The 16682-nt window shown below is 34.5% G+C and overlaps 1 protein-coding gene across 3 annotated transcripts in view; it reads left to right on the forward strand.

Moving 5' to 3' along the window:
* Positions 1-16424, forward strand: part of ABCD2 (ATP binding cassette subfamily D member 2) — a 67870-nt gene extending 51446 nt beyond the window's left edge. For 2 of the 3 annotated variants that reach the window (XM_077870444.1, XM_077870446.1), the window contains 3 exons: positions 935-1019; positions 8154-8279; positions 14083-16424. In XM_077870444.1, coding sequence (XP_077726570.1) covers positions 935-1019; positions 8154-8279; positions 14083-14302 — 431 coding nt within the window. In that variant the 3' untranslated portion in view covers positions 14303-16424. The remainder of the gene's footprint in view (positions 1-934; positions 1020-8153; positions 8280-14082) is intronic. The other variant, XM_077870445.1, reaches the window with a different exon arrangement.
* Positions 16425-16682: the final 258 nt, after the last annotated feature.

Genomic DNA, 16682 nt, shown 5'->3' on the forward strand with positions numbered 1-16682 from the left:
AAGATAAGCCATAAAAATAATAAAAATCACCAAATGTTCAAATATTATAAAAATGTGTAACTTAGAAAGTAAAAGTCTCATAATTCCAGTCCTGGATGAGTGTGGGGTGTATGTGTGTGTTTATAAAAACGCAATCATACTTTATATAAATGTATATGCATGTATGTATCTATACACACACACACAATTCAGCAGTTTGGTTTTTTCCTAACGATAAAAACATTCCAGGTACATTTCTACATCAGTATGCATAGATGTAACCGAGTTTTTAAAAATAGAAGCCTTGTTTATTGTGTAAATGTCCAACAGAAAGTAAAGATGCTGTGAAGAGTGAAGGTAGATCTACATATAAATCCTAGCTCTGATCTCTAGCTGTGTAAACTTAAACTTGTCATCTACTCTGTAGATTTCAATTTACTCACTTATAAAATGCAACCAAATAAAATCTAGCTCATAAGATTGTAGAATATATGATGAGAAACTCATATAAAGTACCAGGCACATGGAAGCCATTTAAATAAATTTCTGTCTTGCTCTTTGTAGACTTAGGCCTGTATAAAGTGTTGGTCTTTTCTCTTACCAACCTCCAAAATAAGTACAAGAATATCAACTTTTCGGAGATATTTAGAAACAAATTTTAAAAGTATGAGTACTTAAAATTCTTAGAACATGTCTTATCAATATAAGGAATCATTACCATTAAGAAATATGAAATCTAAAACAAAATGCTTATAAATGAGGCTCTCTAGTTTATCCAAGCATAATGTTCTGTAAAATACCAGGTCCTTGTGTCAATAATATAAACTTGCCAGAAATCAATTGTCCAAGGTAAAAATAGTAACAACTAAACAAATGCCATATATATATATATATATATATATATATATATATAATAAAATTATAAAATATTTATATAAAATTATATATTTTTAAGGATGGGATGCTGTTATGGACTGGAAAGATGTTCTGTCAGGAGGGGAAAAGCAAAGAATGGGCATGGCTCGCATGTTTTATCACAGGTGAGTATGCCATCATTGTCACTAAAGTCTTTGGATAGGATTCGATGTCCTCATCTTTAGTTTAAAAATATCTTCCTGGGGGATGGAGGGATGGGCAAAATGGGTGAAAGAGAGTGGGAGATACAGCATTCCAGTTATGGAATGAATAAATCACAGATAAAAAGGTACAGCATAGAGAATATAGTCAGTGGTATTTTAATAGCCCTGTGTGGTGACAGATGGCAGCCTACATTTGTGGTGAGCACAGCATAATGTATATACTCGTCCAATCACTATTTGGTAAACCTAAAACTAATGTAACACTGTATGTCAATTATACTCAAAGAGAAAAGAAAAAAGGAAAAACTAATGCTTAGAATTTACAGGTTTAAATTTCTTATTATTTTTTTCATGTGTTGGAAATCTCCCAGTACTTTTTTTCTATTTCTTAGGCTGAGTAATGTTAGATGACAAAATTAGATTTTCATTTGTTCTAAGTTAGAAGGGATTATTACTAATTTTAAAATGTGATGAATACATAACTACCATTATACTGTGGTGAACATAGTAGGTAGGCGTTCAATACTACTTCTGAATTAAATTATTAAATTCAAACTAAATTAAGTTTTTAGGCATTTGGTAGCCTTTTAAGCTTAGTAGTGCTCTCCTCCTTAAAAATCAGAGGCATACCTAATGCATAAAGGACCCAGCCAGCATAGGTCTTACTGGACTCAGAAAAAGAGAGATAAAAAAATAATTCCTCTTGAGAAAAATTTTCTCTTTGCAATCAGCTTCATAGCCGTTTTAGGCTCAAGGTGTACCAAGCACAAGTTGCTGGAAAGAAATATTAAAGCTATTCTGAAAAATTCTTATTTGTCCTATTCTTCTCTGAAAAAGATTTCTCTGTCTCTTTCTCTTAATTGTGGGCGTCTGGCAATGAGAATCAGAGTTGTATGCAAAGCAGGAGGCTATCAGGACTTCTGTTACTCAGCTTTAATAAACAGTCATAGGGGAAAATGACCAAGAGTTATGTACTGGAATGCCTAAATAACACAGTTTATGATTATAAACTGGGGCAGATGTGACACTGAAGGAGTTGCAGTAGGAGCAGTAATACTTTTGTAGGGAACTTTAAAAAACATAAAAGGAGAAAAAAAAATATGTATCAAGTAAGTCTCATTAAATACTTAGCAACTAGTTAGCTCACATTTAGCAGTCAGTTGGCTATCAACTTTTTTTTAAACTTTGATTATGGAAAAACATCAAAACTCCATCAAAGAGAAAATTGTAAGTTGAATCCCGCATTCCCACCATACTGATTCACTAGGTGTAACGTTTGACCACACTTAGTTTATCTCTTTTTTAAAATTCTGAAGTGTTTTAAAGAAAATCCCAAACTCATGGCATTTTTTCCTTAAAAACTGCGGCAAATGGGGGATCCCTGGGTGGCTCAGCGGTTCAGCGCCTGCCTTTGGCCCAGGGCATGATCCTGGAGTCCTGGGATCGAGTCCCAAGTCCCACGCCAGACTCCCTGCATGGAGCCTGCTTCTCCCTCTGCCTGTGTCTCTGCCTCTCTCTCTCTATGTCTATCTTGAATGAATAAATAAATAAAATCTTAAAAAAAAAATTAAAAAAAAAAAACCTGCGGCAAATGGGATGCCTGGGTGGTTCAGCCATTGAGCATCTGCCTTTGGCCCCGGGTGTGATTCTGGAGTCCTGGGATCAAGTCCCACATCGGGATCCCTGCATGGAGTCTGTTTCTCTCTCTCTGCCTGTGTCTCTGCCTATTTCTGTTTCTCTCATGAATAAATAAATAAAATCCTTAAAAAAAAAAAAACAGTGGCACCAAGAAAATATAGGTATATTTTCTTACATAATAATATACCATAATCATAGCTAATAAAATTGGTAAAAACTAAAGTCATCTAATACCAGGTTCATATTCAAAATTTCTACCTATTGTCTCAAGAATATTTTTATAGTTGTTTTGTTCAAACATTGATTTTTGTTGTTTATACCTTTTAATCATTTTTAAACTAAAGTCTGCTATTCTGTGACCTCACTACCACCACCACCCACCCTCCAATCTTGTATGCCATTGATTTGCTAAAGAAATAGGGTTAGAGATAGAGAACAAACTGAGGGTTGATGGAAGAAAGTGAGTAGGGGATGAGCTAGATGGGTGATAGGGTTTAATGAGTTGATGTTGTATGTAAGTGATGAATCACTGAATTTTACTCCTGAAACCAAAATTGTACTGTATGTTAACTAACTAGAATTTAAATTTAAAAAAATACAAAAGAAAATCTAAAAAAAAAAAAGAAATAGGATTAGTTGGCCCATAAGAATGTTGCTCCTTCTAGATCTGATTACTTACTTATGGAATCTTTTACTTTTTTATTTAATTTCCTATTTTTCTCATAAACTGGAAATTAGAGCTAAAAACTTAATTATATTTAAGTTTAGCCTTTTTGATAAGAATATAATGCATTTACCATTGAAAAGGAACATGCCATTTAAATAACTTTATTAAAACATAATTATACATTAATTTCATAAAAGTAGAAAATTTAGATAAGTTTAAGAAATCTATTATCTCATCTGTGTTAATAAAAATTCAAGTAAATACAATCTTTTAAAAAACAAAATAAAAATTCAGCCAAGTAAATTTTTTTTGAATTTTTATTTATTTGACAGAGAAGGGGGGAGGGGGAGAGAGAGAACGAGTGAGGATTGGGGGCAGAGGGAAAAGGAGAAGCAAGATCCCTGATAAGCAGAGAACCTGACATGGGGCTTGATCCCAGGATGCTGGGATCACAGCCTGAGCCAAAGGCAGATGCTTAACCAAGTGAGCCACCCAGGAGCCCCCAGCCAAGTAAATTTTTTTTTAAGATTTTTTTTTTAATTTATTCATTCATGAGAGACACAGAGAGAGAGAGAGGCAGAGACACAGGCAGAGGGAGAAGCAGGCTCCATGCAGGGAGCCCGATGTGGGACTTGACAATTGGCTTTATTGAATAATTCATGAATGAGATAGCATCCCATCTAACAAGTAAAGAGGAACTCTAAAGGGCTACAGAAAGGGAATAGTTTTTAAAAGCAAGCAGGACAAGGAAGTCATGAACAAACTCACCTCCTTTGGGGAAACTAAAGGGTCTTATTAGGTGGATTACCTCACTGATGCTGACCAGGAAATTCCAGACTGACCAGTTAAGATTACATTCCTGGGGAAGGTTAAACCTGCAATTAGGTTAGATATTAAGCCCAATTTTGGTGACATGGACTTAGCACAAGTGACTCTATTTTGGGCCTGTATGTAGTGTCTAGCTGGAGTTTTTTAATAAGAAAAAATACTGTATTAATAACATGGTATTATAGAATTTAAGAAACAAAACAGATGAACGTAGGAGAAGGGAAGGAAAAATAATATAAAAACAGAGAGGGAGGCAAACCATAAGAGACTCTTAACTATAGGAAACAAACTGAGGGTTGCTGGGGGGAGTTGGAGAGAGGATGGGTTAACTGGGTAATGAGCATTAAGGAGGGCTCTTGATGGAAAGAGCACTGGGTGTTATTTGCAACTGATGAATTACTAAACTCTGCCTCTGAAACTAATAATACACTATATGTTAACTAAATTGAATTTAAGTAAAAAATTAAGGGGTGCCTGAATGGTCCAGTCAGTAAAGCATCAGCCTTTGACTTAGATTGTGATCCCAGGGTCCTTGGATAGAGCTCTGTGTAGGAATCCCTGCTCAGTGGAGAGCCTGCTTCTCCCTCTCTCCCTGCTCCTGCTCTGTCTAGCTATCTCTCTCTCTCTCTCTCAAATAAATAAATAAAATATTTTAAATTAATTAAAAGAAAAAGAGAAAAGTAACATGATATTTATAATAATGTGCATAATTAGTTCAAGAATATGGCAAGCTAATTTGCAATGACATGAATGGACTAGAGAGTAGTAGGCTAAGCAGTGTAAGTCAGTCAGAGAAAGACAATATGATTTGAAATCATATATCATGATATATTATTTCACTCATATGTGGAATTTAAGAAACAAAACAAATGAGCAAAGAGAAAAAAAGAGAAAGGCAAACCAAGAAAAAGACTCTTAACTATAGAGAACAAACTGATGGTTACCAGAGGGAAAGTAGTGGGGGTAGAGAGATAAGGGGGAAAAATGGGTAAAATAGGTGAAAGGGATTAAGGAGTACGTTTTTTGTGATGAGCAACAGGAGTTGTATGTAAGTATTGAATCACTATGTTGTACAATTGAAACTAATACCACACTGTATGTTAATTAACTAGAATTTAAATAAAAACTTATAAAAAATATGGTGAGCTAAAAAATTACAAACTAAAATTTACTAACTCAAAATTTTTAGTACAATGTATTTTAGAATGCCCCTTTTAAATGATGTGTTGAGATTCAAGAGTAAAATTTACTGTTTGACATTTATGACCAGCTGTTACCCACTATCACCCTGAATCTGTTTGAACTTTGTCCATAAATATTCAGTAATATGATCAGCAGCATAGTTGGTGAAATATAATATGATGGAATGTAAAATGTGACCATAAATTTCTCACTGGGCCGGTGTGTTAATAAAATAAACCCTATAACAAACAGCAAGAGGCATTAATCTCAACCCAAAGAGATTTTTAAGTACTTGTAACTAGAAATAAATAGTTGATACTTGATATCTAAAATATTTGGATACAACACAAGACTAAAGATCAAAAAATAAATTAATTAAATAAATAAATAAATAAATATCAAGTTACAAGCATATCAATAGAAAGAAAATTTAGTGATCTATAGAAATATCCGTGAAGATGAGAGAATTGTTGAAAAGGCAGTGTCTATCTACAGCCATAACCACTCTGGATGCACCTGATCTTGTCTGAAAAGCAGACGAGAAAGCTGAGAAAAAGCCAAAATGAAATAGAAATTTTAAACCCAGTGAAGGAAAAATATAATCATGAGGAACTGCCTTCCCTCATCCTCAAGGGATTAACAACAAGATTTGAATTGCCATATGAAAGACCTGAGCTAGATAAAATGGAGAATTTTGGCAAGGAGTATTAAGTATCACAGTAGTATTCTCTTTTTGAGAGGATTTTAAGTTTAATGTTTAAAGAATGATTAGAAAAGTTCAGTCTTTTTTAATTTTTTTTTTAATTTTTATTTATGATAGTCACACAGAGAGAGAGAGAGGCAGAGACACAGGCAGAGGGAGAATCAGGCTCCATGCACCGGGAGCCCAACGTGGGATTCGATCCCGGGTCTCCAGGATCGCGCCCTGGGCCAAAGGCAGGCGCCAAACCGCTGCGCCACCCAGGGATCCCAGAAAAGTTCTGTCTTAAGGGGAATAGAGTAAATCCTTCACAAAGCTCCCTCTTCTGATGCTATACCAAAAGAAAAAGAAAGGAAAATCTGAAAAAACAATATTATCTAATGTTCTACTTAATTATGTCAGTCCGGATTCCAGTGATTGCTTGATTTAAATACACACACACACACACACACACACATCTAGTTCTGCCAAGAAAACAAAAGTATGGAATCTGTCTTGTATCTGCTAGACTAAGGATTGCCATGACAACTGAGTATAAGACATATACTTCATCTCTGATTCTATGATGGCACCTTTTCTCTGTTAACTCAAAGCACTCTGTAAAATGGCACAGTACAATGAGTAGCTAAATTACTAGAAAGAGAATTACACAGAAAAAGAAAAAATATCCCAAATCACTCTCTTCTTTATACTTCCTTTTCTTCTCCCCATTTTCTACTTAAAAAAAAATTTATCCACAAAACAGTAACCAACTCTGAGACAAAGAAATAATACTTATTACTTAAATAGAACAGTAACCAAAAGCCAACCACCACAACTATTTCTGTTGACTCCTGGGGAATCTCCAGTGATCTTTTAGTTCTTTGCATGGAGTGCAGTTATTAAAGTCAAATGGGGTGTGAAAGCTACCTTGACTCTTGCATCTATTAGCCTTGACTAACTTCCCTGGAGTAGGCAACAGGATCCTATTAGTAACCAAATCCATTATAGAAAGACAATTTAAAGTGCTAAATAAGTATGCTGCTGAAGGAGAAATTATTAGTGATTTCAATGTTTATCTTTTCATTGTCATCTATTTTTAAAGATCAGAATAACTTCATGGAAGAAATTGTCCTAGTAAATGCTTAGTACTGATTTTCAACTCTGAAATAAATAACAAATGACAGTGCATGAGTTGACCTTTGGTCCCATTAACAAACCTAAGTCATGTTGCTGGGTACCAAATATGTACCTAACGTCCAGATAGGCTTGAAAGAAGACCATGAAAGGAAAAACATAAAAAGAGTGGGGTGAGATGAAAGGAAGAGAATAAACAGAAGGAAATGGTAGCAAATGTTAGGTGCCTCTGACAGTAGACAGTCATTTCCAAAGTAAAAACTAACTTAGGATGATCAGAAAAATATTTACTGATTTTTTTATTCCCTTAAGAATTTGATTGCAGAGCATGGTCTCAATGTCAGATCAGGCGTTCTACTTTTGCAGAATCTTGTAGTAATGAAATTCCATTAATCATGTTTAGGTACTTACATTGTTGATAAAGTTATCTTCTCAATAAATCTTTGCTAACAGGGCTTTTGACCTGTTTGATAATTAGCTGCTGTAATATATTTTTCATGTAATTAGTCAGAACCTGTCACCAGGAATGAACTTGCCTTCTGTGGGAAAATGCACTCAGTGACCTGCCTCATCTTTCCTATGTCTCATACTCATGATTCACTCATCTGCATAACAATAAAGCTTATTATATAGTGAGCAGGCATCAGGAAATCTATTTAAAATTGAAGAAGAATATAATATTCTGATCCAAAGACTATTCTTTCGCTTTATCATTTCTCACCTTTAAAAATGTGATATACTCTTTTGTTCCTTTAAAGTTAACATTGCAGGGCGCCTGGCTGTCTCAGTCAGTAGAGCATGTGACTCTTGATCTCAGGATTGTGACTTCAAGCCCCATGTTGGGTACAGAAGGTACCTTAAAAAATAAATTAATGAAGTTAAGATTGTAACTCATATTGTCCATGTGAAGATTTATAATTCAAATAGGAAAATCATTCATTTATCTGTGCTTATTTTTTTCAAGACCAAAATATGCATTGCTGGATGAATGTACCAGTGCTGTCAGCATTGATGTTGAAGGAAAGATATTTCAAGCTGCAAAAGGGGCCGGGATTTCCTTACTATCTATTACACACAGGCCTTCTCTGTGGTGAGTGTTTCCAATGTTAATTTGCAGTAGACAGATTTTCTTTGTATTTCTCAAAGAATAGCCTTGCCTAAACTATCACTATAGAGCATAGGATGTTTCACTTATTTCCTACCTATGTTTCTGTTAAATTGCACACTGCTAGTGTAGATACCCTAAACCTAACATCGTAACAATGTGCTATTTTGGGATGCTTGGGTAGCTCAGCGATTGAGCATCTGTCTTTGGCTCACGGCGTGATCCTGGAGTCTGGGGATCGAGTCCCACATCAGGCTCCCTGCATGGAGCCTGCTTCTCCCTCTGCCTTGTCTCTGCTTCTCTCTGTGTGTCTCTCATGAACAAATAAATAAAATCTTAGAAAAAAATGAAAAAAACAATGTGCTATATGAAAATGGTTATCACATTCCAATAATTCTGAAAAGAAATAGAAAAATCCAGTGATATTTTTTAACTGAAAGTTCTCATAATGCATAGCATGTACGGGGGAAAATGTATTTATGTAATTTTATTCCATCTTTTTAGCCCTTTTTTCAAAATCCAGGAAAACAATTTTACAACTTAATATTCTCCCAAAGGATGAAGTTGGAGAAAACACAGGGGAAAAGAACCTTTTTTTTGTGTTGGGGGTGAAGTTTGTTTAAAAAAAAAAAAAAAAGGAAAGAAAGAAAATATTTTCTAAATAATATCTCATTAAACCCAGTGGGATTCCCTCCATTTTAAAGAAGGATAATACTGAGGAACCTGAGTGGCTCAGTGGTTGGCTCAGGTCGTGATCCCAGGGTCTGGGCATTGAGTCCCACATCAGACTCCCTGCAGGGAGCCTGCTTCTCCCTCTGCCTATGTCTCTGCCTCTCTCTCTCTCTGTCTCTAATGAATAAATAAAACCTTTAAAATTAATTAATTAAGTAATATTTTAAAATGATAACACTGTTTTTACCATTCCCCTACTTTTCTACTGATTCATCATCATAATAATAGTTGCTATTACAGATTCAGCACCTATTCTATTCCAGGTTCATTTTATTTAAGTCTCATAACAACTCTATATGGAATATAGGTAGTCTAATTATTCCCATTTTACAGATGAAGAAACTGAGAACTAGAAAAATAAAGAAAGTAACTTACCATGATCACACTCTATATTCTAGTATACTGCTCTACTTATTATAAGGAACTCAAAGTGCATCATATATGGAAGCCATAAAAACACTTATTCATTCATAGTACACTCCGCTACTTTGATATTTCTGTTTCATCAATCAAAATCTTTTCTTTTGATATGTTAGTAACTACAGTTAGCCTCCTATTTTCCAAGGGACAGAAAGGGCTTCTGCTCTCTCTTTAGCAGGTGTCTAATCACATTCTATGCCAAAGCTGTCATCATGTACATGACTTCAAACCTAGGCTGAGTAACAAGCTTTATTTGAGCTAATTTCTGGAAGCCCTTCTAGACTTTTCAGTGTATAGAGAATGTTTACTTTAAAATTATGAGTTAACTGAGTATTCAGTTCAGATCAGCCTTTCACTGTTACACATTCTCTGTATTCTACTTCTATTGAGAAGATAATAATCTATTTTCAATCTATTTTCACTCTTCATTTAAACATTCAAATTTTTCATCAATTTTTTCCCTCAGAGAGGTGACCTGAAAATAGAGCATTTCATGAAGTGACCTTTTCTATAGAACTTTGTGGTTTGTCTCTCTGCTATTAAGAACAAATTGGCACCTGGAGTGATAAGAGCCTGACTTACTAATCTCTCTAGAAGTAGTCTGGCTCTGGTCCAGGATGAGTACATGGCAATGAGTATGATTCCTCTAACTTTTCCATGGAGAAAACCAGCAGGAACTGGATCTTATGACACATAACATTTGTCTATAAATCCCTGAATCAGTGATGACATAGAACCACACCAAAAGAACTCTTGAGCCCTTTCTGGTATGGACTTGTCATTTCTAGATATGCTTCCTAACTGATCACGTGTTGGGATAACGTGGAGTTATACCTTAGTTCTGGGGCTTTTCCTGACCTTAGCAATGGATGTATTATGCTATTCTATCATCAGTTCCTTATTCAAGTAGCCTAAAGAGTCATTAGTAGTGTATTTGGCCATTTTTCCCTCAGTTGAAGGAACAAATAGGTTTTTGTTGCTGTTGTGTTTTTAAAGATTTTATTTAGAGCAGTTTTATGATCTTAGAAATATTGAGAGGAAGAACAGACTATCCCATATGCTCCGCCCCCACATGCAGAGCCATATTATCAACACTTCCCACTGGGGTGATATATTCGCTGAACCAACATTGACACATCATTATGACCCAAAGTCCGTAATTTACATTAGGGTTCACTCTTGGTGGTGTAGAGTCTTTGGGTTTGGACAAATTTATAGTTGCGTATGTCCGTCATTACAGTATTTTACAGGGTATTTTTACTGTTCTAAAAATCCTCTGTGCTCTGCATATTCATCCCTCTCTTCCCTCAAGCCCTACAAACCACCATCTTTAATGTTTCCATAGTTTGGCCTTTTTCAGAGTGTCATAGAGCTAGAATCATCTAGTATATAGCCTTTTCAGCTTGGCTTCTTTCACTTAGTAGCATTCATTTAAGTTTCTGCCCTGTCTTTTCACGGCTTCCTAGCTCATTTCTTTTTAGCACTGAATAATATTCCATTTTTCAAATGTAGACAGTTTATTTACCCATTCACCTACCAGAGGACATCTTGGTTGCTTGCAGTTTGGGCAATGATAAATAAACCTTTTACAAACATTCATATGAAGGTTTTTAGGTGGACACAAGTTTTCTCAACTCCTTTGGGTAAATATCAAGGAGTGCAATTGTTGGATCACATGGTAAGAGTAGTTTTGTAAGAAACTGCAAAATTAAAAAAAAGAAAAAAGAAAAAGAAACTGCAAAATTGCCAGCCAAAGTGGCTGTACCATTTGGCATTCCCACCAGCAATGAATGAGAGTTTCTGTTGTTCCACAGCTTTGTTGGCATTTGGTATTATCAGTGTACTAGATTTTTGGCCATTCCAATAGGGTATAGAGGACAGATAACTTTTAAAGCAAATAATAAAATCTGTAATTTTATGCCTTTTAACAAGAAAAAACATTTTTTTTTAGAAAAAACATGTTTTAATTGCAGCTATTCATAGTATATTTCCTCATAAAACTAAAATTCGTGTTACTTTTGCATTATGAATTAATTTAGGCATTTTAGGTTGAAGAAACTAATCGTTAAATTAATAATTAATTAAATCATTTAATTAATCATTTCTGATTAACCTTTCTCCCTAGATGAAATTCTTATTTTCCCTGAAAAGATTTCAGAAGCGAGGAAAAAAAATGTATTCTATTTTCCCCGTGACAACAAGGGGTAATTGTTGATTATGAAGGTTAAAATCAATAGCAGTATATAAAGAGGTCAAAAATTAGAGAATCCTATTAAATTATTTGATTCCTGGATAGAAATATAGCTTTATACCTACCACTTTCCTAAGCTTGATTCTATTTGTGCAGGAAGTCTACAGATTATTTCCAACAAGCCTCAGTTAGTATAGTAGTTTCCTTTAAAATCTTTTAAGAAAAACCCTGAAATAATATTTTAGCTCATTAGATAGAACACACCTTTGAATCTCAGGTCATTAACACCCATACATTATCTTCCTAAAATGTAGAAATCAAATAATGTTGTGGGACTGGAGTGACAAACCAAACCTTCATTATACATAGAAGATAGAAGTTGTCCAGGATCAGAACTACTGTGTTCTAAAATTGCTCCCAGTTGTAGATCCAAGGTTAGGAAAGCCCAAGAATTTAAAAAAAAAAATCATTAATCTCTGTCATATGTTCTCAAACACATGAACTTTCAACCTTCAGTTTGAGAGTGATTTTTACTTTTTTAGACACAGTTTAACACAGATTAGTTTCCCCTTCTTAAGCATGTTAACACCATCCAATCAAAATGAAATGAAACCAGAGGTCCTTCAGTTGATGAATACATAAACAAAATGTGCAAAACCATATAGTAGAATATTATTCATCTATAAAAATGAAGGAAGTTAGGGCGCCTGGGTGTCTCAGTCAGTTAAGCATCTGCCTTCAGCTCAGGTCATGATCCCAGTGTCCTCGGATGGAGACCCGCGCTGGGCTCCCCTCTCAGTGGGGAGTCTGCTCCTCCCTCTCCCTCTGCCTACCCCTCCCCACCGCTTGTGCTTGCTCTCTGTCAAGTAAACAAATAGAATCTTTTTTAAAAATGAAAGAAAAAATAAAAATAAAAAAAATAAAAATGAAAGAAATACTAATATATGCTACAACTAGATGAATTTTGAAATCATTTTAAGTGAAAGAAGTTAGTCACAAAAAGCCACATATTATATGATTATATGTATATGAAATGCCCAGAATAGACAAATCCAGAGATACAGAAAGGAAATTGATGGTAGTCAGGGGCTGAACAGAGGGGGAAGGAGGAAGGAATGCTAATAGGTATGGGGTTTCTTTTGGGGTAAAGAAAATATTCTGGAATTGAATAGTAGTGATGGCTACATGAGCTTGTGAATCAACTAAAAAATCACTGAATTTTATACTGAAAAGGATGAGTTTATGGTATGTGAATCATGTCTCAAGTTTTATAAAGGAAGTAAATCTACTTGAAATAAGCCCACTGATCATAGTAAATAATGACAGATGAGAGCTCAAAAGGGATCAAGAAGGGAGAAAAACTATAAGGAAAAGATAGGAAAACTGAGGACACGTAGGAACATGGGCCACTTCAGCATAGTGACAAAAGAGAGGGACTCAGCCATGCAAGGCCAACTCTGCCAGCAGTACTCTCTTCACACAGCCCCCACAAATCCCAGAAACTTCAGCCTCTCTTTAGGATAAGATGGACTGTCTCCTGTCTTACCAGTAAAGTAATCTCTATACGTCTCTGAATTTTTTTTTTGAAAGATTTTATTTATTTATTCATGAAACACAGAGAAAGAGAGAGGGAGGTAGAGACAGAAGGAGAAGCAGGCTCCTCGCAGAGCAGGGAGCCCAGTGCAGGACTGCATCCCAGGACCCTGGGATCAGGACCTGAGCCAAAGGCAGATAACTGACTGAGCCACCCAGGCGCCCTCTCTCTCTGAAGTTTCTAATTATGAACCAGAGCCATGAGAAAGGAGATTAAATTATATGAAGGCATAGAAACATCTATCAAAGAATTCATTTTTTAAAGTGTTTTAAAACTTAAAAAAAAAATATGCTCCATACCCAGCATGGAACCCAACACAGGGCTTGAACTCATGACCCTGAGATCAAGCCCTGAGCTGAGATCAAGCCAGATACTTAACTGACTGAGCCACAAAGGCACCTTTTGTATTTCCTTTCTTTTTCTTAGGTGTGTGTGTGTGTGTGTCTTTTCCCTTCATAACCTTTGACATTTTTACTTTCTTCCCTCAGCTTCCTTTCCTTATTCTGATTCTAATTAAGCTCTGATATTTATTCAGGAGCCATCCTGGGTTTGAAGATCAATTCAATAGATACAAACAGGATGTGTTCCTTATCAATTCATGTACATCCAGAATATGAAAGAAATTTAACATAAGCAATAGAATTTCCAAGAGATTAATGACTTTTGGAGTTAAAAAAAATCACAATATTTAACCTATTGAGGGATTCTTGAAAATCAAATGTAAAATAGGCACCTTACTTAAAATTTGCCTTTGAAAAAAAAATTTGCCTTTGAATATTATCTGAAATGATAAGCCTAAAATGGCTTTTCTCAATTACTGCTAATAATATTATTTCATTTTGATTATGCAGGAAATACCACACTCATTTATTACAGTTTGATGGCGAAGGAGGTTGGCGCTTTGAACAATTGGATAGTGCTATCCGTTTAACACTGAGTGAAGAAAAACAAAAGCTAGAATCTCAGCTAGCTGGAATTCCCAAAATGCAGCAGAGACTCAATGAACTATGTAAAATTTTGGGAGAAGACTCAGTGCTGAAAACAATAAAAAATGAAGATGAGACATCCTAATTTGTTTTGACATGTTTTACAAGTTAATTTTTAAGTAAAGACTCAGACAGGCTGTTATAGTGCATGCATTGTGTTTAAGCTAAGCAAGAGAAAAAAGGAAGTAAGAAATGTTTTATAAAATTTTAGCATCAAGAAAATACATGATCTGACTTTTCCGAAGAAAATAAACAAATGCATTATGTGAGATTAGTCATTTTGGCTTATACTAATACCTAGTGAAAGCCTAATTCGCCTGTAAAGTAGGATTTTCTAGGTGAATTTACAAAGAATACCAGATTTGCTATGTGAATGTGATGTGTCTGAAGTTCTTAACAAACATGGGAAAAATCTTGAAAATGGGTCAACTTAAGAACAGCATACAGTTTGAAACAGGTACATAAAATTAGAAATTTGAGTAACATTTCAGTCCATTTATAGTTATGAGATTTAATAGGTAGGATTCATGTTCATCATTAATTGTGATCAACTAAACCTGTATACAAAATAGCTGACAGTTTGATAAAATAATTTCAATATGAAAAAATTATTTTAATGGCAGTAATTGAAAGAAAGAAAGCATGACTATACATGTATAAAATGCCATATTTTTAGATTTTGAGCATCTTAATATGGGCACATAACAAATTAGTTTCAATGAGAATCTTCCATATTTGTTAATAAACTCTTTCATTTTAAGAAGAGAATTGCCAATACAGAAAAGGAGTATCTCAACAATGTATGTCTCAGCCTGTTACTTTGCTTGGCCACATTATCTACTGCAACTTCTATCCAGAAATACTCAGCTTGTTTTTGTGTTCAAAGGAGGAGGCCACCACATTTTTAAATAGCAATGCTATAAGAGAATATAGGGATTTTCAAAATCACAGTAGTTAAACATACATTGAAATAGCACTTTATAATTTACAATCCTCATTGATATCATTTCATTTTAATTCATTCATCCTTTAATCTCTTGAGGCAACTATTATTTACCTTGTTCACTTTTGGGAAAATTGACACTCAGACTTGACTTAATTATGCAGTTTATTTAGGGACAGATCCAAGGATCAAATAAATTTCTCCTGATTATATGATCCAGTGCTATTTCCACTTTCCACTTTCCGCTATCATTCTGGAAATCTAACTGGGCTATAATATCAATAAAAGTTAGATGAGATGTTGAAAAGAAAATAAATTTGGTAATGTCACTGGTATAATTATTTGGTTATTGTTTACAAGATGTGGAAATTAAATACAAAGTGGATAGTTCACTGGTCTGTGGTTTAAAATGAGCCAAGAAAGTTCAGAAAGTTTTCAGCACCTATGCACTCATACTCAATATTAACATACTTCTACAGCTAGCAATCAGATGGGAAATTGTGTTATAGGTAAATTTAATATTTATTGAACATAATGAGAAAGAATCTGCATGGAATAGTCCATGTAAAATAAATCTTATCTAAACATGTGCCCTGAAGTTGGAAGTACAAAAGCCAGAACTGTCATGTTAATCTCCTACTGCCAGTGCCACCACGTTGATAGGCCAGGAAAAATGAGAACGATCGGTCATTAGTGGTTTTGGATTTTATTTATGTCTTTATTTTTTAGCATAATAAATGCTACGTCAGTGATTCTCAGACTTTTCGGGTTGTAGAGTACCTGGAAGTCATTTGTGATGCCTGTAGTAGAACATCATGACATTTCACATTTTCAATTCGGCCATGCTAATTAAGGCATTTTTAGTTATCAATAAATGTAACCATCTTATATGAAGGAATGCAGTATAAAATGATAATCATTACATCTGCCTAGGTTTTTCTGTTAATATCTCTAGGTACTCATATTCTTTTGTCAGTTACTGCTACTTCCTATTAGAAAAGTGAAGCAAGTGTCAAAGGTTTAAAAAAAAAGAATGCATGGAGCCAAAACTTAAACTTGATCAAAATCATCCATTAATCCATTAATCTTAACTTCTATATTAGCAGTTATTCAGTTTATACTGCTGTAAGGAACAGTCTGAGGCAATGTCTTAAGTTAACTTTTAAAGGTACAGGAAGAAAATGAAACGTCCTCGTTTGAAACATGTGAATAATTTCCATGCCTTAATTTTCACAATTTGAAAAATAAAGCATTTAGGACCTGATATGTTGTGTTTTGAAATCTAAAAATTAATGCCAAAAACAAATATTAGATTTGTAATTAGCCCTTATTTGATATATCCTATCAATGAGCTGAAGTAAATAAAATTCACTATTTATAATGTACAGGATTTGAGGATGTTTAAAATTCTGTACTAAAACTATACACACTGTAATTTAAATGTTACAGTTCTTTTTTTTATAAATTTATTTTTTATTGGTGCTCAATTTGCCAACATATAGAATAACACCCAGTGCTCATC

The sequence above is a fragment of the Canis aureus genome, chromosome 25 (genome assembly GCF_053574225.1).
Source record: "Canis aureus isolate CA01 chromosome 25, VMU_Caureus_v.1.0, whole genome shotgun sequence".
In the NCBI taxonomy this organism is placed as follows: domain Eukaryota; kingdom Metazoa; phylum Chordata; class Mammalia; order Carnivora; family Canidae; genus Canis; species Canis aureus.